A 23,553-nucleotide genomic window follows, 5' to 3' on the forward strand; every position below is an offset into this window, starting at 1 on the left:
AAAATAGAAAACCTTCCAAATTTTTGGTTCGTCCTAGCAATAAAAATTTCAAAATTTCGCTCGCTCTTTCTAAAATTATCTAATTTCGTAGAATTAAGTATAGTAATAACTTCAAATTTCGTTTTTCTTAGCTCAAAACTGTAAAAATTTGCAATTTTCCAAAAACTTTGTCTTCATTTTCGCAAAGTTGTGTATTTTTTCTGCACTAGATCCCTATAATTTTAACAGAAGCACCAACGCAAACTAAAAAAGACCAAAAGAAACCGACATCTCGCGCTTTTTCTCCTCGTTGTGTTGACGCGCGAAGCGTCTGAAAAAAGAAACTCAATTATTCATTCGAGAGAGTAATTATTTTACAGAGCGCTGCTTTTTTTAAATTGGTCACAGTTGGATGCAATAGGAGCGAAAGATTATAATTTCACTCAGCAAGCTGGATATTGGAAATCCAAATTTTCTCAGAAAATCTGCATTGGAAATTGCCTTGTGTTTTACAAACTTAGTTAAAGGGTTTGGGGATTCTTTTTCGGCGAAATCCTGTTAAAATTCGCGTTGGCTTCCCAATTAAATTCCGACAGTTTCCATTATTTGAAAGTTTAATCAATTTTCGGCGGATTTCAACGAAAAATTCCTAGTTTTAAAGGTAATCTAAGATTCGGAAGGAATTAATTTCTCGCAGGAAATTAACAAGAGTTGAGTGCTGCTTTTACATACCAAATCGGTGCGTGCGTTATTTTATAGTAGCCTGGAGATATTTGAGTTATTTACTGTACGCGTGTCGTGGTCGAATTGATGATTGATCGGGTTATTATACAGGGCTGCTTTGATAAAAACCTTCGATTTCGATTTCGTGAAGGCAGAGACTTGTGCTCTTACAGAAATTAAACGGGCTTTTGGCAAATTTACCCGGCGCATCCACCATTTTCACATCAAACGAGAAATTGCTCTTAGGAGTCGTTATTTGTTTAGATAGCGAGTACAAATTAGCTTTATGACATGAGACGAAATAGTTCGCGACGAGTACGCCTCCAATTTTGATAAAAAATAATAATAATAATAATAAGATAAAAAAATCCATTAAGAACTCAATAAAGTACTGAAAAATCGAAACTTATTTTATAGTGAAATATGGAGCAGTGTTGCATTATACATTGTTCGTTCCTATCGCCACCCAAAATAAACGAACCGTTTTATGTCCCATTAGAAATAATTTTCTCGTTCGCTCAAGCGGAAATCGTAAAATCTCCTCGGTTTCCTACATATCCGTTTTAGACCATCTTTCAATTATTTCCAACTAATCCGTCTTAAAATGTCGACAAAGTACGGAAACACAAGACAATGTTTCCACTAAACGAACACGAACATCATTTTAGACTTATCTTGTCTAGAAAAATCTGTCTTTTTGACGCTACACCGCAAACAGATAATTTAATGTTCGTTTCGTTTCCACGTGTAACCCGCAGCGATCCGTTTGAGTCTTTTCAAAGCGAGCTTTGAGCTTGAGATAAGTACAAAGTAACAGCCCTTAGTAATATTTAACTACAATAAAAAAACTTAGTTATTAGTTAAATGTTTTTCTAACATGTTCGCTTCCGTTAGTCCGAAGTTTCCATCAACTTCGAAGTGCTAAAGCAACAGTTACATTGGGAACAAAAACTAGTTTTGTCGTGTCATAAGTTAAAATAATGGTTGGTAGCTTGGTACTGTTAAAAACTTTAAAGCAATTAATCAATTTAGTGAGTTTTAACGACTTTTCGTGGAGCTTCTTCAACACACTCTGAGAATCTGTTGTTCGGATTAAAGTATTTGATTGGTTTTCGCAAGACCATCATCATGAATTGAACTGGGAATTGAAAACAACACTCTAAAAATCGTTTCACTGTTCCATCTGCGGACGGAAAATACAATTGTGGGCTTTATTCTACGATTCTGCTATCAAAAAACTTCATATTTCTTCATACAGGGTGCGACAGAAATAAGTACATTAAATTAAACTGGTGGCAGATCTCGATAAAACCATAAATTTTTCCTCTTCAGTTTTCCAAGATTTTCAAGTATTTTCCAAGAAATTTGGGACTTTTAAGTGTCCTTCGTTGTACGCAACAATGCAATGCACAAATAACTTATCTGTTAAATTCACTTTCCTTATTATTTCGTAAATTATATGAACAACAAATTCCGTCAACGCGATTATTAGCTAAACCGGCTTTTGGGGCCCTAAAAAATAATCTATGAAGCTGCAATTCGGTGTACTTAAAAAGTGAAGCTAAGATAGTAATCTCTCCAAATTTCATATCTGTAACGTTCAAATTAGTGAAATTATAGACTGAATTAAAAAAAATACAAAATTTTGTGCCTTTTTTCTACAAAGTTAAAACTTGGTGCAGCTAAAAAGTGAATCGAAAACAGTAATGTCTCGAAATTTCATTACTGTCACGTTTAAACCACCAAAATTACGGAGCGTAGAAAACATTTTTCGAAATTTTTGAATCTGAAAACTGAAAATTTCTAATATTTGTGGCTTTTTTGCCACTTCCAAAAATAAAAATTTCCAAAATTTGTGCCTTTTTTTCTACAAAGTTGAAACTTGGTGCAGTTAAAAATTGAATCAACAACAGTAATCTCTCTAAATTTTGTTGCTGTCGTGTTTAAACCACCAAAATTACGGAGCGTAGAAAAAATTTTCCGAAATTATTGGGGGCCTAAAAAAATAAAAATTTCTAAAATTTCTGCCTTTTGCTCTATGAAGCTGAAACTCGGTGTGGTTAAAAAGTGAAGCTAAGTACAAAAAATGAGAAGAATGTCAACATTTTAAGAGGTAAAACGACCGCGTCTCGTCCGTAACCATCGATTCTAGAGAGCAAAAACTCCGTTTATCGCCCTTGGTCCACAAAATACCACAACACGTTCAGTTTTTTTAGAGCAAAACCATCCGAATAAGCTAAATAAAATCAGACATTTGATATCCCAGCATCGCTCAAGTCCGTGTTAGTTTGAAAATTCTTCAGCAACTTCTTTCCGATGTCTTGTCGCAGCTTGTTACTCGAAAATGGACTAAAAGCACAAAAGCTCTCCGTAAAAGTTAAGTGAGAGCAAAACCTGACAAAAGACCAGACAAAAGTGGCATGTCACACGTGCAAATATAATTTCCCTGTTTCAAATTTACGTCGCTCTATATTTATGTCAGAGACGGAAAGCTTTTGTAAAATGTCATCCCGCTAACACATTTCGCATATTTAAGCCCCCAGGAAATGTAAAACAAATTTGAGGACGCACACGGTACAGATAAACATTTAGAAGTGACTGCGAAAATTTCCACAGAGGAGACGATTAAAGGGAAAAGTTACAATGAGATGATTAATTAAGGAGATTAGCTACTTCCGGTTGTGAGGGACGGAAATTTGATTAGGCTAGTGCCTTTGATCCACCGGAATTGTCATTATATTATGGAAATTATTTTGTAAATAAACTTCGGAATTGGGAGGAACACAAAGTAAGTTTAAAGGATTTCACAATACACAGTTGGACTTTTATGTTTTATTCTTGCTCTTTGTCAAAGTGCTTTCAAGTCTGTTTAAAAACTTTACCTTCTGCGGTTTACGTGAAGTCATAAGTCGCGCTTTTTTCGGCCAGAGAAAATTTAATGCTCTCGTGCCCAAAAACCCTCTCTTATAGAAATGGCCAACTTTCTCACTCATACAACAAAATTCTAATTTTAGTAATTCCAAGCATAATACCGCGTGTAGAACATATAATATCCCAAACTTCCCTTACAATAACTAATTAATTAAAAAGCTTTGTGGTGGAAGCACACAATGACAACAACACCAACTGAGTGAGTTAACATAATTAGGCGCGTTTAAAGCTGCTCTAAGGCTAAAAGGTTTTATTGGAGTATAACGAGTTTATTGATGGTTTTCGGTGTAAAGCTCGCTTTTTCTGAAACACTTAGACCCCATTTGTAGCCGTGGCAACATGAAATATTATTCGGTTAATAAACTGAAAAATGCGAAGTTGGGTGCGAAGTTTTATAACAACTCGGACATGATGAGACTGCTTTATGCTTACATTTACACTTTCGCGAACTATTTCGCCGTGATGGGCATGCAAACGTTGCGGGATTATAATCGCAACATGTACGGGAGTCAGATGAAATAAATTTGGTGGGCCGTGATTTGTTCATCGTTGTTGGTAACACTGGAGAAACCATTCAAAAATGACAATTATAGTATTTCAAACGTCATCGATTGACAGTCAGTGTTACCAAAATGTCGAAGAAAACATGGCCAATCTAATCTTCGAATTTTTTACAAAATTCCGATTCTTTAAATTTTGTAGATTTTTGATCCAACTTCACTTAATAACTCAAGTAATTTTCAAAGGCGGCGCTGACATAAAAACGTCAGAACGAATTTTTCCCGAAACACTTATTACAAAGGGAAGTAAAATTACGTAACGACGCGAATGCAGTGACACAGGAATTTAATAACTCAATAATTTTCACCGGAGAAAAGTCTTTCAATCCTCCATTATTCCAAATCCCCTTCTTCTAAAAGCGCGGATGTTCAATTCCCCTTTAGAAACGTCAAAATAACAAGTGAACAAGTGAAGTTTTAAAATATTACGTCTAGATATCCGTGAAAAATTGACGTATTTCGGAGCGAAACTCAATGACATAACGAGGTCAAATAGGTAAAATTGATCCGAACCTCGCGTTTCCGCGTCCGCAAATTAAAATCCGTTGACGGCCATATCCGCTAGCCATCTTGACAATCCGCCATAAAATCCAAAATTGGCCACTTTACGACGCACATAATTTTTCAATCTCCGCCACAAAGTTGCACACATCGCAAAATTCCACTCACCTCTCGACATCCTCCACAGTGCTCCCTAAGAGACTTCGCACGGGCGCGTAAATGGAGGTCGTCAGGATGGGGATCCCCCAGCCAAGAGCGAGCATCCAACGCAGGAGACGGCGTTCGGAGATAAAAGCCGACACCAGTACGGTGTGAAGATAGATGCCTTCACACAGCATCCACGAATAATTCGAGATTAGGAAAGTGAAGAGGACCACGTGCAAGACTCGACACCACAACTGTAACGAGATTTATGCGTGAATATGGGGGTGGGGGCGGCGGGGGTGTTCATTTATGGCGGTTTTGGGGTGTTATTTCGACAGGTGATTTGCGCTCGAGGGAGGACGAGCAATTAGCGAGGGGGTGGGTTATTGATGGCCTTCGATTTCAAAATTTGGAAATGGTAGTTTACATCTCAGGAGCGCAAAATAGTGACATGTGGATTAGAAACAATTATACGGACGAAACATTTTATTTTTTTTTGTTTATTATTATTATTATTATTATTATTTGCGTGTTAACCCTCCTAATTTGTCATAACATTGAAAAAGAGCCTTCGTGCGACATTTCGTGATAACTTTACGACGTTTTCCTTACAACAAAGCGATTAACCCTGAGATATTTTCATGTTTATTGCCCCTAAAAAATCCACCTCAGTGTTGAAATCTCCAAAAAAATTTGTGCATCGGTTTCGCTTCCAGCAGGAATATAATTGAATTAATTTTTTTTCTACCTTAAAACCCGACCTGCAATTAAAATGAACGCGGCTCGATGCATCTCCTCTATTTTCGATCGTTTGTTTAAGCTTCAAACGCTCTACTTTTAATTAATCGTCACTTCACTTTGTATCGTTTTACTAAGAGAAATAAAATATGATATTGATCGGTATCGATATGAGTGGCGAAAAGGAAACTGACACTTCTTCTGAAACTGTTTTTTCCGCCAGACGTATTATTCGATGCTTTTTATCAATCATTGTTTAATCTCGGTCGGATTTTCGAGAGGTGTTGTTAAAAGGATCCAATATGGACTAGAGGCAGAGGCGGGTTTAACGGAGGGCGCCCCACAAAGCCCCAACTTTTTTTAAGTGACCCAAAAAAATATTACAAAAAATTACACTAGTCGACAAATTTTGTACTGAAGCAAGTAGAATTGCCTCCGGATTCTGAATCCGAAGTCGGTTTCGCTACATCTGGTCAGGACTGTGACACCAACACAATCAAATATACATTTTTTTTGAGCTCGTTAAAAAAATAAAAAATTCTAAAATCCGAGTCTGTGATCTTTCTCAATCCGGCCCTGGCTAGTTCCCATCCAGACGTTAATTTAACTTACTAAATTTTAAAGTAGTTCATTTGACCTCGCCATCGATTGCCACTCGGTCAACACCCTTCTGTGGAAGCACTATAAAACACGCACATCGAAAAACTAAAATCGAGCAATTCGCAACTTTTGCCTGTATAATTAAGTGGTGTTTTTATGATCCTCCAGAGTCTTGTAAAGTTTTCTCGCCACAAAGTTTTCAAAGAATGTATGTAAGGGACAAAGAAGGTCAATGAGACAACTTCGATGGCTGCATTAATAAAAGACTAACTTGTCCAACTAATCAGAAACTGTTTTAAGTAAGTAAGATATATTGGTACGGAAAATGTGATTTATTACTACAAAATTCTAAGTTGGTAACACTGCAGATTGAATTTAAATGGTGGATGCGCCGGGTAAAAAAAATGTAAAAACTTGCACAATATTCATTCTACTCTGACAGGAAAATTAGTCGAGTTCGGTTGTTTGCACTGGCTTTGTGGTTCTGTAAATTTAAAGCCTCATACGTATTTTGTTGCTTTGGGGAATAATAAACATTGCGCTGGACATGGAGTTAAAATTGACTGCAACGTCTATTTATAGAACGAATTTAAAGAAAATTTCGCTTAAACAAGTCACGAAGCTTTACATTCATTAATCAAATGGTTTGTATACAATTTTTTTCACAGTCGTTGACTCTTGAAAGGCAGCGAAAAAAAAAATTATTGCCAATCACAAATTTATGCCTCGTAACTCGAATTTTATCGGTGAAGAACACAAGAATTTTAAAACTTCTCCTTAAAGTTACAATATCTTTTATCACTCCTTTAGGAAGTTGGAGTTTATGGAAACACGAACTTGCAAACACGTTTACATAAAAGTCTGTTTTCGGGATTTTCTGGGTTTATTACGTAGTTTTGATTTAACGTCGGTTTCCTTCATTGTGACCGAAAGGCATTCGGAGGCATAAATTCCGTGTTTTTGAACCTGAGGCATTAACGAGGCATAGAACCTAATGGACATTTTTTGAAAGCGATTGGCACAATAAAACTGGCAAAACTTTAGATTTATTCCCAGACATGCCAGATAGTATTAAGACAAACACGAGAATCTAAAATTGTGTATTTCCCAACAGAGACACGCTCAAACCGATGGACCTCGTTTGCTCAAACCACAGAGGCACGGATACAAGTTTCCAAACATTTCTAATATTCTATGAATTATTTATGGGCGCTTTTTCATTTCTGGCGGAATATTTTTCGACAAACCGTTTAAGAGAGGTAAATAAGATAAAAGTCTGGAGGAGACCGAGCAAACACTCCAAATTATACATCGAGATCAATAAAAAATTCTTCCATCTGCGACAAGTTTGTTTATAATATGCAGAGAATTCCGAAATTTCGTGTTATTAAAATTAGATGTCATGGGCGCTTTTACCCCAGAAGACCTGCTTGAAATTCCATCCACACGCATCAAAAAATGCGTCTCATTTCGATACGCACGCCAATAAATACCAAACACGTCACGTACCACCAAATACGAAACATAAGCTATCCGTTTATGGAAAATCCAAGTCGAATTTATCCCCACAGTCAACTAGAGAGTGCCGAAATAAACTCATCATCTAGTTGGCCTTCTAGTTTGACGTAGACTTGCAGCCAACTAGACAAAGAATTCATTTCTGCACAAATAAAAATCTCCCGGACATCGCTTTTATTTTTGAGCGGCAATTATCAAACAAAACAGCCCGTAATAGCTTTCAATTATGAGGCATCACGTGAGAAATGCCATCTGTAAATGGCTGTCAATTTGTCCGGAAAACAAAGCGCTACAAAAACGTTTCCACTTCGTTCTCACAATGCAGTAAGAACAAATGGAGTTCTTTACCTTATTTTCAGTGAGGACTTCGTCGTCGTTCACTACCACACTGTACCAGAGGAGCCAGAGGAAGTTGTTCATGGCGAAGGAGAAGAAGAGGTTCATGTGGACCGTGATTCGGGCGCATCGCAGTGATCTGAAAAAAATATTTATTTTTATTAAATAGATGGAAATATGCAAGTTTTAATAAAATTCATTGAAAAAATTAGATTTAGATTGTTCTAAAATTGAGTGCAAATAATTTAGAATTATAGAGCAAAAAGAGTAAAGTTAAAAAATTATTTAATCCTAATTCTAAGAATTTTGGCACTACAGCAATGAAATTTGGTGAAGTTGGTACTCATGCAAAGGGTTATAAGCGTGGAAAATTTCAAAATTAAAAAGTAACCCTGTCAAAATCTAGAAATTTTTATATTAATTTTTCAAAATATTGTAATTCTACTATGCAGTTTTAGCACCAGAGCAATGAAATTTGGTAAACTTAGTACTCATAAAAAGGTTATTAAAGGTGACAAATTTGAAAACTAAAAAGTGACGCTGTCAAATTCTAAAAATTTTTTTATTATAATAAACAAAAGTTACCCAAAATATTGCATTTTGATTCTAGTAGTACAAGTTTTGTCTAAAATCATTCATTAATCACACCAATTAACGAACGATTTTAACGCACGCGTACAGAATTACTTTGAACCGTTTTGCATCCTTTTCAACAAGTCTCCACGCGGATTTTATTAGATCTCCAGCTCACTCCTAGCACGTTAATCGGATTGAGCAATATTTTCACTTTATTAGCCGCCTCTCTACGGTTTCATTTAATTTAAATATTCCCAGGAAAATGAGCAGCTTTCCTTCCCATTTCGGGGGTAAACTTCCCTTGGAATATTTTGAAAAGAAAGTCACGCAACGTTTGCTTTGAACTTAACTCTCAGGTTGAAAGTTAATCAGTTTCTCAAGCCATTCATCGCTCTGCATCCTTTGTGGTTGTTTTTCTTCAAGAATTTAATGAAGTATCTTCGGATGTACACTGATAATTCAACAAGTGGCTGGGGGTTATTTGTAGGACAAAAGGGGTGCGATTGTTTATTGATCTTTTCGTGGCGGATTTCGCAGATTTTGGATAAAGTAATTAGTGCGACATCAGTTGGAATTATTATGCACCCTGTGAACTAATAAAGTGATGAATTTCCGCCGACTGCACCTCACTGCAACCTAGATAAAGGCGGTTCACATGTCAGGCTACATAATACCGAAAAGCTTCCATGAAAGCAATCATGCGACATAATGCAACTACCATAAACCTATTTTGTCCTGCTGGAATTATGGGAGAAAATTACATAAGCTCCATTATTAAAGCTGAAGATCCTCTTACATTGTGTCTGAACTTCCTCTTAAATTTACAGGACGATAAATAAATCTGTAAATTATCAGATTATCTAATAATAATAATAACAACAACAATAATAAACTGACAGTTTAGATAAGACGCCTTTCGCGTCCGAAAATATCTCTTTTTCCGGTTTAGTGGATATTAAATCGCTGTTTGTCAGACCCTAATTGATTTACAACGCAGTTTTTATTTTACTGCGCGAGAAAACGGCTCTCTTAAATCACAACGAAAAGAAAACTGTTTTCCATTTAGCACCGTCATCGCCCATCTGCTCCGGCGCCCTCCGATTTACTAATAACAAACATTAATTCCAATTCTATTATGTCATCATCCCGCATTTAATTCAATAGAATCTTCAAGTGTTGTGCGAAATCACGTTGTGAATCAGCCCGAAATCCGCCCTGATTTCGAATCGAACGCTTTGAAGAAATCCGGTTTTGATTTCTCTATTGTGAGGCTCTGAATTGAAATAGATTTTTCCGCGAATTTTCTAGTTTGGAGCAATTTGGAGGCTGAATTTGGAATCTGCGCGAAATTCTGCGTACAAATAACGCAAGTTATTGAGCTCATCCTAAAAATAAAAATTTCTAAAATCCGAGTCTGTTGTACCAGAATTTTAAAATTTCGTACAGTTAACAAACTAGTTAAGGGTAGCAACCCCTCCAAATTTCATCGCTGTGACACCAACACAACCAAATGTACAATTTTTTTTTATAGAATTTAGACACTTTTCAGTCCGCCCTAAAAATCAAGATTTTTAAAATCCGAGTCTGTTGTACCAAAATTTTGAAATTTGGTACAGTTAACAAATTAGTTAAACGTAGTAACCTCTCCAAATTTCATCGATGTGGCACCAATACAACCAAAAATACAATTATTTTTATAGAATTTTCACTTTTCAGCTCGTAGTAAAAATAAAAATTTCTAAAATTCGAGTCTGTTGTACCAGAATTTTGAAATTTGGTACAGTAAACAAATTAGTTAAGTGTAGTAACCTCCCTAAATTTCATCGTTGTGGCGCCAACACAACCGAAGATACAATTTTTTTTATGGAATTTTGCAACTTCTGAGCTCATCCTAAAAATAAAAATTTCTGAAATCCGAGTCTGTTGTACCAGAATTTTAAAATTTGGTACAGTTAACAAACTAGTTAAGGGTAGCAACCCCTCCAAATTTCATCGCTGTGACACCAACACAACCAAAGGTACAATTTTTTTTATAGAATTTAGACCCTTTTCAGTCCGCCCTAAAAATCAAGATTTTTAAAATCCGAGTCTGTTGTACCAGAATTTTGAAATTTGGTACAGTTAACAAATTAGTTAAGCGTAGTAACCTCTCCAAATTTCATCGATGTGGCACCAATACAACCAAAAATACTATTATTTTTATAGAATTTTCACTTTTCAGCTCGTAGTAAAAATAAAAATTTCTAAAATTCGAGTCTGTTGTACCAGAATTTCGAAATTTGGTACAGTAAACAAATTAGTTAAGTGTAGTAACCTCCCTAAATTTCATCGTTGTGGCGCCAAAACAACCGAAGATACAATTTTTTTATGGAATTTTGCAACTTCTATCATCCTAAAAATAAAAAATTCTAAAATCCGAGTCTGTTGTACCAAAATTTTGAAATTTGGTACAGTTAACAAATTAGTTAAACGTAGTAACCTCTCCAAATTTCATCGATGTGGCACCAATACAACCAAAAATACAATTATTTTTATAGAATTTTCACTTTTCAGCTCGTAGTAAAAATAAAAATTTCTAAAATTCGAGTCTGTTGTACCAGAATTTCGAAATTTGGTACAGTAAACAAATTAGTTAAGTGTAGTAACCTCCCTAAATTTCATCGTTGTGGCGCCAAAACAACCGAAGATACAATTTTTTTATGGAATTTTGCAACTTCTATCATCCTAAAAATAAAAAATTCTAAAATCCGAGTCTGTTGTACCAGAATTTTGAAATTTGGTACAGTTAACAAACTAGTTAAGGGTAGCAACCCCTCCAAATTTCATCGCTGTGACACCAACACAACCAAAGGTACAATTTTTTTTTATAGAATTTAGACCCTTTTCAGTCCGCCCTAAAAATCAAGATTTTTAAAATCCGAGTCTGTTGTACCAGCATTTCGAAATTTGGTACAGTTAACAAATTAGTTAAGCGTAGTAACCTCTCCAAATTTCATCGATGTGGCACCAATACAACCAAAAATACAATTATTTTTATAGAATTTTTACACTTTTCAGCTCGTCCTAAAAATAAAAATTTCTAAAACTCGAGTCTGTTGTACCAGAATTTTAAAATTTGGTACAGTTAACAAATTAGTTAAATGTAGCAACCTCCCTAAATTTCATCGTTGTGGCGCCAACACAACCAAAAATACAATTTTTTTATGGAATTTTGCAACTTCTGAGCTCATCCTAAAAATAAAAATTTCTAAAATTCGAGTCTGTTGTACCAGAATTTCGAAATTTGGTACAGTTAACAAACTAGTTAAGGGTAGCAACCTCCCTAAATTTCATCGTTGTGGCGCCAGCACAACCGAAGATACAATTTTTTTTTATGAAATTTTGCAACTTCTGAGCTCATCCTATTTCGAAATTTGGTACAGTTAACAAATTTGTTAACTGTAGCAACCTCTCTTTCATCGTTGTGGCACCAATACAACCAAAAATACAAGTTTTTTCATAGAATTTTGAGCCCGGATTTGGAGTCAGCGAAAAATTTTACATCATTTCACGACCTTAATCCGCCCCTGCCTCAATAGCAATTTGCGCTAAAATAATATGTAGATTGACTGTTACATTTACTTGATTGAAGAGAAAGTTTTCGTCGGAAAAAACTCACTTTCGAGATTAGTTCGGATATTACCTGAAAATCATGAATGATATATGATCGAACGGATGCAGCACTAGCTGGAGGTTGATTTCCGACTAAAAAATTCTCGGGGAAAAGACAGCGAGAGTTAATTTTAATGTAGGCAAGGGTGGAAAGCTCCTTAGCGTGAAATTTCTTTAGAATTAAGGAAATAGACTGCGGAATGAAACTTGTTGGATTTGGAAAGTGGACACTGAAAGCTCATTATTGTCTGAAAAGTTTTCCAGTTTTTTAATGCTGATGAACCTCGGGGCGGTTTTAGAGGCGCTTTTAAAAAAAATCTCATAAGTTTAGAGGAAAAAAGGCCACATATGGCAACACCGCTCGATGGATTTTTTGAAAAAGTGACTTAATGGTGACTTACTTGAAATAAGCGAAGAGAGCGAGGGACACTAGCAGAGCCACAATAGACACCCCATAGCCCACACAATAAATTAAATTCACTTGCTGGCGAAACTGCAACCAAACAAATCAATAAAATCAATAAAACAACCCAATCAATCATTTCTCTTACCTCCAAATCCTCGATATTCACACAAGTCGTATAATTGACCCAACTTCTATTATAAAGGGGATGAAAATTCCATTTCCCTGTTTCATCGCAGGGATTGAACACCTTTCCTGGAACAAACGCAGAAAAACTTTAAACACACGCCATGATAAATTTACTTTCAACAATAAATTTGAAATAAGTGCTCGAAATTAATTTTACCACCGAGCAGAAATAGAGAAAGATGAGGTTTCTTCACGTAAAATAGAGTTTATTGTCGCCATCACGAGCTACACTTTTTTAGTTTCTGCTAGCATTGTCTGAGCAGTCTCGTATCACCGGAAGTAAAGGGATGTTTTCTTTGTACGAAATGTTCGATCCAGGGGTGTATTGTTCTGTTTTGTATCATGTTCGGGTGGTTTTATGTCGGCGTCTCTCGACCTTTTAGTGTGGTACATATTTTAGTATCTGCTCCAAAAGGTTTCGAGTCATAATCAAATATTTTTCTTTTGTTGGGACTTCGATCGATGCGAGACTTTAAATACGCGCACATAGTAAAAGATAAATTTTCTTTAATTTTTTTTTCCCAAAATTATCATCAAATTCAGGGCAAAAACGATATTTATTACCGTTGAATTCGAAAGAAAATCAAAGATATAATTTTTTAATGGAATTTTGCAACTCGTGCTAAAAGTAAAAATTTCTAAAATCAGACTGTTGCCTGGATTTGGAATCTGCGTAAAATTCTGCGCAAAATGAGCTCCAACAAAGCGAGTTTTCTCCAAAAATAAGCGAGAAAAACGCCACGTCTCTCATGTAGTTTCCAAGAAAGGGAGCATTTTTTAGCCTTGAAATTTAAGTAGGTTACATTTGTAGCCTCATGAAACAAAAAATATTAAAAACAAAACCGCTGCCTGAAGCTGGTTGCATTATTATCTTGTTAACGATAAGCGGACAAAGAAGCGATCAGATAGAACCGGCGCATCCACCAATTTTAACACAGCGAACACAATTTGTAATCGAGCCAACAAGAAAACATAAAGTGAATACAATTAGTCGCGTTTAGAAGTCTAGCAGCAGACAGTGAATCAATGTGCTAATTATTTCCAACCTTGGTAATTTAATTGTCTCTCTGTAAATTAAGCCACCGACTTCATTAATGTACCACGAGCGAACAACGTAAATCCTGTTGCAAAGAAATTAAATTTGAAAAAAAAGGTCCTTCGGGTTTATAGCCAAGACAATGGAAATGTTATTCTATTAATAGTACAGATTCTGGACCAACTTGTATATTAAGTGTGTTCTTGTCTTATTGAAAGAGGGAACTGTTTGAGCTGTATCGAACTTAATCCGAACTTAATTTGGACGCAATTAATTATTGCAACTACACGGTCTGCTTCTATTAAACTTAAATTAATAATTAAACTTTGGTTGCAGAAACCACCCCGTAATTTTGAAGGGTAGGAATTGGTGTTCAATATCTAACTAATATCGATGAGAAAGTTTTATAATAAAACAATAGAACAGTCACATTGTGGTTCGTTTTAACTGTCTTTTTTTCTGAATTGAGAGGTGGAATTATGGTAAGCAGCCACCACTTCAATCATTGGGATTGTTTATTATATTCCCTGAACATTGAATAATTGCCATTAGGTCTGGACTTCGTTTTCAATTAAACGGAAATGCTAAAAGTACCATGTTTATTTTGTTCCAGAAAAACAAACAATCACGCATAGTCCAGTCATTCTCTGGCTATTATTGGGATAAATGATTTTTTCCTACATGAAAACATCTCAAAAACATTTTTCTTTTCGTCTATAAAAAAACCATTGTCTTTATCCACGTTTCACCTATTTATTTATTCACCAGAAGCCAAAGTAAATGTTCTATTTAAATCAACACAGTTGTGGGCGCGTTCTGTGGGCGTACCTCCAACAAAGCCCCCAAAATTAAACTTTTCTTTCTCGCCCGACCTGAAAAATGACATTTCAGAAACCAATATAATTCCTGCAATATCGCCAACTTGTAATTCTGGGCTGAAAGTTAGCAGTAGAGACAACATGTGTGCTCTCGTATTACAATACAAATACTCGAGGATTTTCCTCGGGGAATCGGGCTCATTTCCGGTCTCGAAACTAGCGCTTCCTCGCGTTGATTAATCGAATTTCTGGGATGCGCTTATTAAATTCGCACTGTCTTGACATGCTTTCTGTTGTAAGTGCAATAACACAATCGTTAATTTCGTACGAGTTAAATTTATCGCGGCTATTCATTTCGACTGATTTCGAGGAGTTTGTTGTAGAGGGAGATCGAGGAAGATGAATGGCTGCAATTTCAGAGGTTTCACTCAAGATTTCGGCCAAGACTGAATACATTCAAGTGTGTTATCAAAAAGATAAATAAAACGAAATAATGAAAAGAGCACAATTAATATTAGAAGTGAAAATAGTGAAATACGTAAAATAATAAAGTTGACACTAAAAATCCGTAAAACAAGCACTAAAACGATAAAATGTACACCAAAAAAATTCAAAGACACAAAATGTTGTTAAATTGGCGAATAACAATGAAATGGCTTCAAAACAATGACGAAAAAACAATAAAAAAGAGCACAAAAGCAAATTTTAGAAATTTTCAATTAAAAGACGAAAAGTTTCTTATAAATGGCATAATTCTGAAACTCGTAGTAGTAATATCAAGCAAGCACAAAAACAATCAAACCGTCACAAAAAAATGTTGAAATGTACACAAAACAATTGTGACGTATCAAAACATTCAATTGAGTAGAAAAAACAGTAAAAATAGCAAAAACAATAAAACTCCAAAAATACGAATTTAATCTAAATTTGTACACGTAATAAATGGTGTTTTGGCCATTAATGTTGGTTGCAAAGATCTGGTTAATCTTAAATAAGCAGCTGGTGATATGTGGATGACCTATTTCCGGTAACTGCACAGATAATCGGAAACACATCTCTGTCATGTCCATGTACGTTATAAATTGCGCCTGTTAGTTTCGACCAATAACGAATCAGAGTTAATATGCTACGTCAAACGCGCTATGATTAATGTAAATTAGCCTGCAAAACAACAAAAATCTATTTCCAAATGTGCGAATATAATTATTTGCCTATCGGAAATAAAACCGCAGAATTAATCCTAATTAGAAGTGTAACCTTAAAATTATTATTAATTTCTGCAATTTCCGTGCAATTGCTCTCCAACTGCACCAGGAACAGGTGCCAAGTTTATTCGAACGTTTTCTTAAAGTAAGCTAATAATCCCACAACGTAACCACTGAAGCTTATTTTACAAAATAAAATAAACACAGTTAAATGCACGAGCACCTTTTGACCCAAATTGCGTCTTTGCGCTCAGAATCCTAGAAATAGAAGAGTGCCGGCTGAGTGGTTAGAAAATATCAAACAGGCCATGTATTCACAATACAGTGCTTTAATAAGATTGTTAACGCACGGATATGAAAAAACTTACTGCTGGGGTCGTAGGTGAGGATCTGCGGACACGACTGATTCGCCGTCTCTCCTGCAGGAGTTGCCGGCCAGCAGGACCATCCGTCGAAGCGCACAGGACAATGTACACCTGGAAGAAAGGATAATTACACAAATTTGTAGTTTTAATTACAGGTAATTTAATTGTGGAAATATAGAGAGTAATGTTTATTGAAACCGAGCTGGTAAATTAGTTTAGCTAATTAGTAGTCTGGAATAAATAACAGATCGTGTTGCAGAAGAGGATTCCGGTTTTGTTCCCGGAACTGGAAAAACTAAAGAAAATTAAATGTAATAATTTAATCCGCGATTTTTAACATATTTTCCCCTCTAACTAACGAGATCAACTGCAAATAAATTTTCCAAATGCCCTCTGCAGCATTGAGCGCCGTTGTTTTATAAATCGAATTAATGGTTCGGCACGTAAATGCGCTTCCTCCTGTTTATCGAATTCAACTGCTGACGTGTAATTGTCTTCGTTTCCGTTCCATTTTGTTTCTTATATTTGGGAATCCACTCAACTGCCTGATGGAAATTGACAAGAATGACGTTTTAGGGGTTCATAAGAAGACGCAAATGCCGACAAATGCGTCGCGGCGGAGTGATTTGTATTTTAAAAGAGTCGGAGAAAAGGGCGTCCGTTTTCACTATTGTTGCCCCCGGGCCTTAAACCGCCTCTGTCCAGAAATAGCAGAGTTCAAGGCTTAAGGTCGTCGTGACCTATCTGTCGATCTATTTTCCGGAGGTTTATTGTTTGGATGTTGGCACAAATTCGGACGTGCCGTAACGAAATATTTATGTTTGTCTGTGGAATGTTATTTATTTGTGTTTTGATTCGGCGTGCGGGAGTTTAAGACACAATTAACTTCTTTCGCTTTGTTGGCGGATTTATTAGGGTCGTTAACAGAAAAATTAAAATTTTTATGGTGCAGGAAGGAACGTGGGCGCGGGCGAATAAGTAAATTATGCAAAACTAATATTGACTTGGTTGGGAATTTATCGCACTAGTAACTAAGTTTAAACTGAGTTTTATTGGAAATTAGTGGAAAGGTGAAGAGCAGGTGTCATTAATGAACGATTTTAGTTTCTCTTTATTCTTTCATTTGGAAAAGTCTATTGAACAAATTTTGGACGAGTCAAAACCTCCGAAAACTCGCCTGTAAATTCAATAATTCCGAAACCTGTAATGCTACTGGAAAAAATATTGAGGAAATACTATTTTCAACCAGTTTCTTAATTGTACCAAATTACAAAATTATAGGACAAATATATCAAATTTTATAAATTTTCGATTGGAAAAAAAAAGCCAAAAATTTTCAAAACATTTTTCAAAGTGGTATAACTCCAAAACGCAACGGTACTGGAATGAAATTTGAAGAGGTTGCCCATTTATTAACTGTACCAATTTGCAAAATTATTGAGCAAACATGTCAAATCTTAGAAATTTTCAAATGAAAGATGAGGCATTCTTAGAAATAGTGTAGCTATTCTTGCAACTTGTACTTAATGGAAATATTACAATCTTAATTTAAATAGAAAATTACAAAATTATATAGATTTTCTCTTGATCCCCTATAGCCCCCACCAGAGTTTCCCTCGATTTTCCCGACAAAATCCTTTTATTCCAGCTGTAGATTTTCATTACCCCGACAATTACTTTTCTTTTTCGGCAACGGATATTAATATTTCCTTCAAAGAATCGCGAATGGTCTTTGCTAATGAAACTCACTTAGAGTAATTATTTTTAATAATCGCGACGCTTCTGGCAAGTCGCAATTACTTCATTCTTTTACTTCAGCACGCACCTGTGGTAAGAATTTCTTTCCAATCTAATTCGGCGATAATAAAAAAATTCCGACTTTACGAGCGAGAGTTACACTCGTGTTAAAAGCCGTATTTCACCGCAGTGGAATTGTATTAGCAACAACGTATTTCTTCCGGATTATAAATTATCCTATTTCCGCTCAAAACAATTGTACTTTCGCATTCTATTACTCCGGAGCTAAAATTTACATGAACTGCTAATCAATTTTCTCGACGCTGGAAATCGTTCGTTGTTTCGTGGATCATCGAGTTGGGAAATTTTTGGGCGACAGACAGAGGCGGATTATTGGAATACTGCATGCCTCCAGGGCCGGTCTCGCTATTAATCCATTAAAACAAGCTGGGAGTCTCCCGTGCATAAACACAGATGTTTGTCGAGTGTTAACACATAATTCAACTTACATGATACCTCGATTATTGCTCCACCCGTAAAGGGTTAAGTCCGCTCAGTCCCACGTGGGAACTTCAATCCTCTCACTATATTTCCCAGGGGCTATGGGCCGGAAACATTACCCATCGCACCTGAGCAGCGATCGAGAGCTAACTTCTCTCCAAAAGCGACAAGATTAATATGCAATGCGAATTTTAAGTGACTGTAGAAAAAGTCTTGTTTGCTACACGTGTGTTATGGAGGTCTGCACATCTTAACTTGTTGCTATTTTTCTTGTTTGTTTGAATTATATAAAATCATCATTTTTTTACCGAGAAACCTTTCAGAATCAATCTGCAGCTTTGCAATTCATCCTGTTTTATCAGCACTCGCGCGAAATTAAGTAAACCGCCCAAAGTGAGGATCCGCAAAAAGCAAAACTGTTGGAACAGCAGCAAAGTGTAATTTCGTTGGACTCGGGGCGGCCCCACATACAAATTGTGTCTTGCGATAAAATCTGACCCTTTGTGTGAAAGTTTTATCTTATTGAGTGGAAACTGAAATAAAAGAGCAAAAATGTGCATAGGTAAGTCAGTGTAGACTGAAATAGATAGTTTCTTTTGCAGGCAAACCTTCAAATTATTTCTACGATTGTCTTGTAGAACGAAGGTTTGGAAAATGAGCTCAATAGAATCGTGACGTTGCATGCGGAACTTTGTTACGAGGGCTAATTTTATATACATAAATGACAAACACGATTCAGGCTTATCAGTCAATATTTGATTCATTCGGATTTTAGGGAATGTGTTAGGAGATTAAAGATATTTTAAAATTATTAAGTATATTTAGTTTTGAAAATTTCTATTTATTTTTTTACACAATCTACCCATTTTATGTTCCCGTAGCTCTAAAAATTTTGAGATTTTAAGCAGTAAATAACCAACTCATAAGTAGCAAATTCCCCAAATTTCATCGCTCTCACATTCAAATTGGCAAAGTTATATGTTTTAATGGAGAATGTTTTTAGTTCATTCTATAAATGAAAATTTCTAAAATCCGTCCCTGTCGCTCTAAAATTTTAAGATTTAAGGTAGTAAATAACCAAGTCAGGAGTAGCACATTTCCCAAATTTCATCCCCCTGGCATAAAAACTACCAAAAATACAGGTGCGAAATCAGAATGTTAGAAATTTTCAGTCCAATCAATAAATAAAAATTTCTAAAATCCGTCCCTGTCACTCCAAAATTTTGAGATTTACGGCAGTAAACTACCAACTCAAAAGTAGTAAATTCCCCAAATTTTATCGCTCTGACATTAAAATTGTCAAAGTTACAAGTTTTAATGGAGAATATTGGAAATTTTTAGTCCTTTCTATAAATGAAAATTTCTAAAATCCGTCCCTGTCGCTCAAAAATTTTAAGATTTAAGGTAGTAAATAACCAAGTCAGGAGTAGCACATTTCCCAAATTTCATCCCCCTGGCATAAAAACTACCAAAAATACAGGTGCGAAATCAGAATGTTAGAAATTTTCAGTCCAATCAATAAATAAAAATTTCTAAAATCCGTCCCTGTCACTCCAAAATTTTGAGATTTACGGCAGTAAACTACCAACTCAAAAGTAGTAAATTCCCCAAATTTTATCGCTCTGACATTAAAATTGTCAAAGTTACAAGTTTTAATGGAGAATATTGGAAATTTTTAGTCCTTTCTATAAATGAAAATTTCTAAAATCCGTCCCTGTCGCTCAAAAATTTTGAGATTTAAGGTAGTAAATAACCAAGTCAGGAGTAGCACATTTCCCAAATTTCATCCCCCTGGCATAAAAATTACCAAAAATACAGGTGCGAAATCAGAATGTTAGAAATTTTCAGTCCAATCAATAAATGAAAATTTCTAAAATCCGTCCCTGTCACTCCAAAATTTTGAGATTTACGGCAATAAACTACTAACTCAAAAGTAGTAAATTCCCCAAATTTTATCGCTCTGACATTAAAATTGTCAAAGTTACAAGTTTTAATGGAGAATATTGGAAATTTTTAGTCCATTCTATAAATGAAAATTTCTAAAATCCGTCCCTGTCGCTCTAAAATTTTGAGATTTAAGGTAGCAAATAACCAAGTCAGGAGTAGCACATTTCCCAAATTTCATCCCCCTGGCATAAAAACTACCAAAAATACAGGTGCGAAATCAGAATGTTAGAAATTTTCAGTCCAATCAATAAATGAAAATTTCTAAAATCCGTCCCTGTCACTCCAAAATTTTGAGATTTACGGCAATAAACTACTAACTCAAAAGTAGTAAATTCCCCAAATTTTATCGCTCTGACATTAAAATTGTCAAAGTTACAAGTTTTAATGGAGAATATTGGAAATTTTTAGTCCGTTCTATAAATGAACATTTCTAAAATCCGTCCCTGTCGCTCTAAAATTTTGAGATTTAAGGTAGTAAATAACCAAGTCAGGAGTAGCACATTTCCCAAATTTCATCCCCCTGGCATAAAAACTACCAAAAATGCAGGTGCGAAATCAGAATGTTAGAAATTTTCAGTCCAATCAATAAATGAAAATTTCTAAAATCCGTCCCTGTCACTCCAAAATTTTGAGATTTACGGCAGTAAACTACCAACTCAAAAGTAGTAAATTCCCCAAATTTTATCGCTCTGACATTAAAATTGTCAAAGTTACAAGTTTTAATGGAGAATATTGGAAATTTTTAGTCCTTTCTATAAATGAAAATTTCTAAAATCCGTCCCTGTCGCTCAAAAATTTTAAGATTTAAGGTAGTAAATAACCAAGTCAGGAGTAGCACATTTCCCAAATTTCATCCCCCTGGCATAAAAACTACCAAAAATACAGGTGCGAAATCAGAATGTTAGAAATTTTCAGTCCAATCAATAAATAAAAATTTCTAAAATCCGTCCCTGTCACTCCAAAATTTTGAGATTTACGGCAATAAACTACTAACTCAAAAGTAGTAAATTCCCCAAATTTTATCGCTCTGACATTAAAATTGTCAAAGTTACAAGTTTTAATGGAGAATATTGGAAATTTTTAGTCCATTCTATAAATGAAAATTTCTAAAATCCGTCCCTGTCGCTCTAAAATTTTGAGATTTAAGGTAGCAAATAACCAAGTCAGGAGTAGCACATTTCCCAAATTTCATCCCCCTGGCATAAAAACTACCAAAAATACAGGTGCGAAATCAGAATGTTAGAAATTTTCAGTCCAATCAATAAATGAAAATTTCTAAAATCCGTCCCTGTCACTCCAAAATTTTGAGATTTACGGCAATAAACTACTAACTCAAAAGTAGTAAATTCCCCAAATTTTATCGCTCTGACATTAAAATTGTCAAAGTTACAAGTTTTAATGGAGAATATTGGAAATTTTTAGTCCGTTCTATAAATGAACATTTCTAAAATCCGTCCCTGTCGCTCTAAAATTTTGAGATTTAAGGTAGTAAATAACCAAGTCAGGAGTAGCACATTTCCCAAATTTTATGCCCCTGGCATAAAAACTACCAAAAATACAGGTGCGAAATCAGAATGTTAGAAATTTTCAGTCCAATCAATAAATGAAAATTTCTAAAATCCGTCCCTGTCACTCCAAAATTTTCAGATTTACGGCAGTAAACTACCAACTCAAAAGTAGTAAATTCCCCAAATTTTATCGCTCTGACATTAAAATTGTCAAAGTTACTAGTTTTAATGGAGAATATTGGAAATTTTTAGTCCATTCTATAAATGAAAATTTCTAAAATCCGTCCCTGTGGCTCTAAAATTTTGAGATTTAAGGTAGTAAATAACCAAGTCAGGAGTAGCACATTTCCCAAATTTCATCCCGCTGGCATAAAAATTACCAAAAATACAGGTGCGAAATCAGAATGTTAGAAATTTTCAGTCCAATCAATAAATGAAAATTTCTAAAATCCGTCCCTGTCACTCCAAAATTTTGAGATTTACGGCAATAAACTACTAACTCAAAAGTAGTAAATTCCCCAAATTTTATCGCTCTGACATTAAAATTGTCAAAGTTACAAGTTTTAATGGAGAATATTGGAAATTTTTAGTCCGTTCTATAAATGAACATTTCTAAAATCCGTCCCTGTCGCTCTAAAATTTTGAGATTTAAGGTAGTAAATAACCAAGTCAGGAGTAGCACATTTCCCAAATTTCATCCCCCTGGCATAAAAACTACCAAAAATGCAGGTGCGAAATCAGAATGTTAGAAATTTTCAGTCCAATCAATAAATGAAAATTTCTAAAATCCGTCCCTGTCACTCCAAAATTTTGAGATTTACGGCAATAAACTACTAACTCAAAAGTAGTAAATTCCCCAAATTTTATCGCTCTGACATTAAAATTGTCAAAGTTACAAGTTTTAATGAAGAATATTGGAAATTTTTAGTCCGTTCTATAAATGAACATTTCTAAAATCCGTCCCTGTCGCTCTAAAATTTTGAGATTTAAGGTAGTAAATAACCAAGTCAGGAGTAGCACATTTCCCAAATTTTATGCCCCTGGCATAAAAACTATCAAAAATACAGGTGCGAAATCAGAATGTTAGAAATTTTCAGTCCAATCAATAAATGAAAATTTCTAAAATCCGTCCCTGTCACTCCAAAATTTTCAGATTTACGGCAGTAAACTACCAACTCAAAAGTAGTAAATTCCCCAAATTTTATCGCTCTGACATTAAAATTGTCAAAGTTACAAGTTTTAATGGAGAATATTGGAAATTTTTAGTCCGTTCTATAAATGAACATTTCTAAAATCCGTCCCTGTCGCTCTAAAATTTTGAGATTTAAGGTAGTAAATAACCAAGTCAGGAGTAGCACATTTCCCAAATTTCATCCCCCTGGCATAAAAACTACCAAAAATACAGGTGCGAAATCAGAATGTTAGAAATTTTCAGTCCAATCAATAAATAAAAATTTCTAAAATCCGTCCCTGTCACTCCAAAATTTTGAGATTTACGGCAGTAAACTACCAACTCAAAAGTAGTAAATTCCCCAAATTTTATCGCTTTGACATTAAAATTGTCAAAGTTACAAGTTTTAATGGAGA

The 23,553-nt window shown here is 35.1% G+C and overlaps 1 protein-coding gene across 2 annotated transcripts in view; it reads right to left on the bottom strand.

Moving 5' to 3' along the window:
• Dh31-R (Diuretic hormone 31 Receptor) overlaps positions 1-23,553 on the bottom strand; it is a 32,777-nt gene that overhangs the window by 7,539 nt on the left and 1,685 nt on the right. For both annotated transcript variants that reach the window (XM_088044988.1, XM_088044989.1), the window contains exons 2-6: positions 16,277-16,384; positions 12,809-12,915; positions 12,659-12,750; positions 8,043-8,169; positions 4,863-5,092 (exon numbers count right to left, since the gene is read on the bottom strand). In XM_088044988.1, coding sequence (XP_087901114.1) covers positions 4,863-5,092; positions 8,043-8,169; positions 12,659-12,750; positions 12,809-12,915; positions 16,277-16,384 — 664 coding nt within the window. The remainder of the gene's footprint in view (positions 1-4,862; positions 5,093-8,042; positions 8,170-12,658; positions 12,751-12,808; positions 12,916-16,276; positions 16,385-23,553) is intronic.

Source organism: Gnatocerus cornutus, chromosome 9 (assembly GCF_029298725.1).
Source record: "Gnatocerus cornutus isolate USDA-ARS CGAHR chromosome 9, icGnaCorn1.1, whole genome shotgun sequence".
Lineage (NCBI taxonomy): Eukaryota > Metazoa > Arthropoda > Insecta > Coleoptera > Tenebrionidae > Gnatocerus > Gnatocerus cornutus.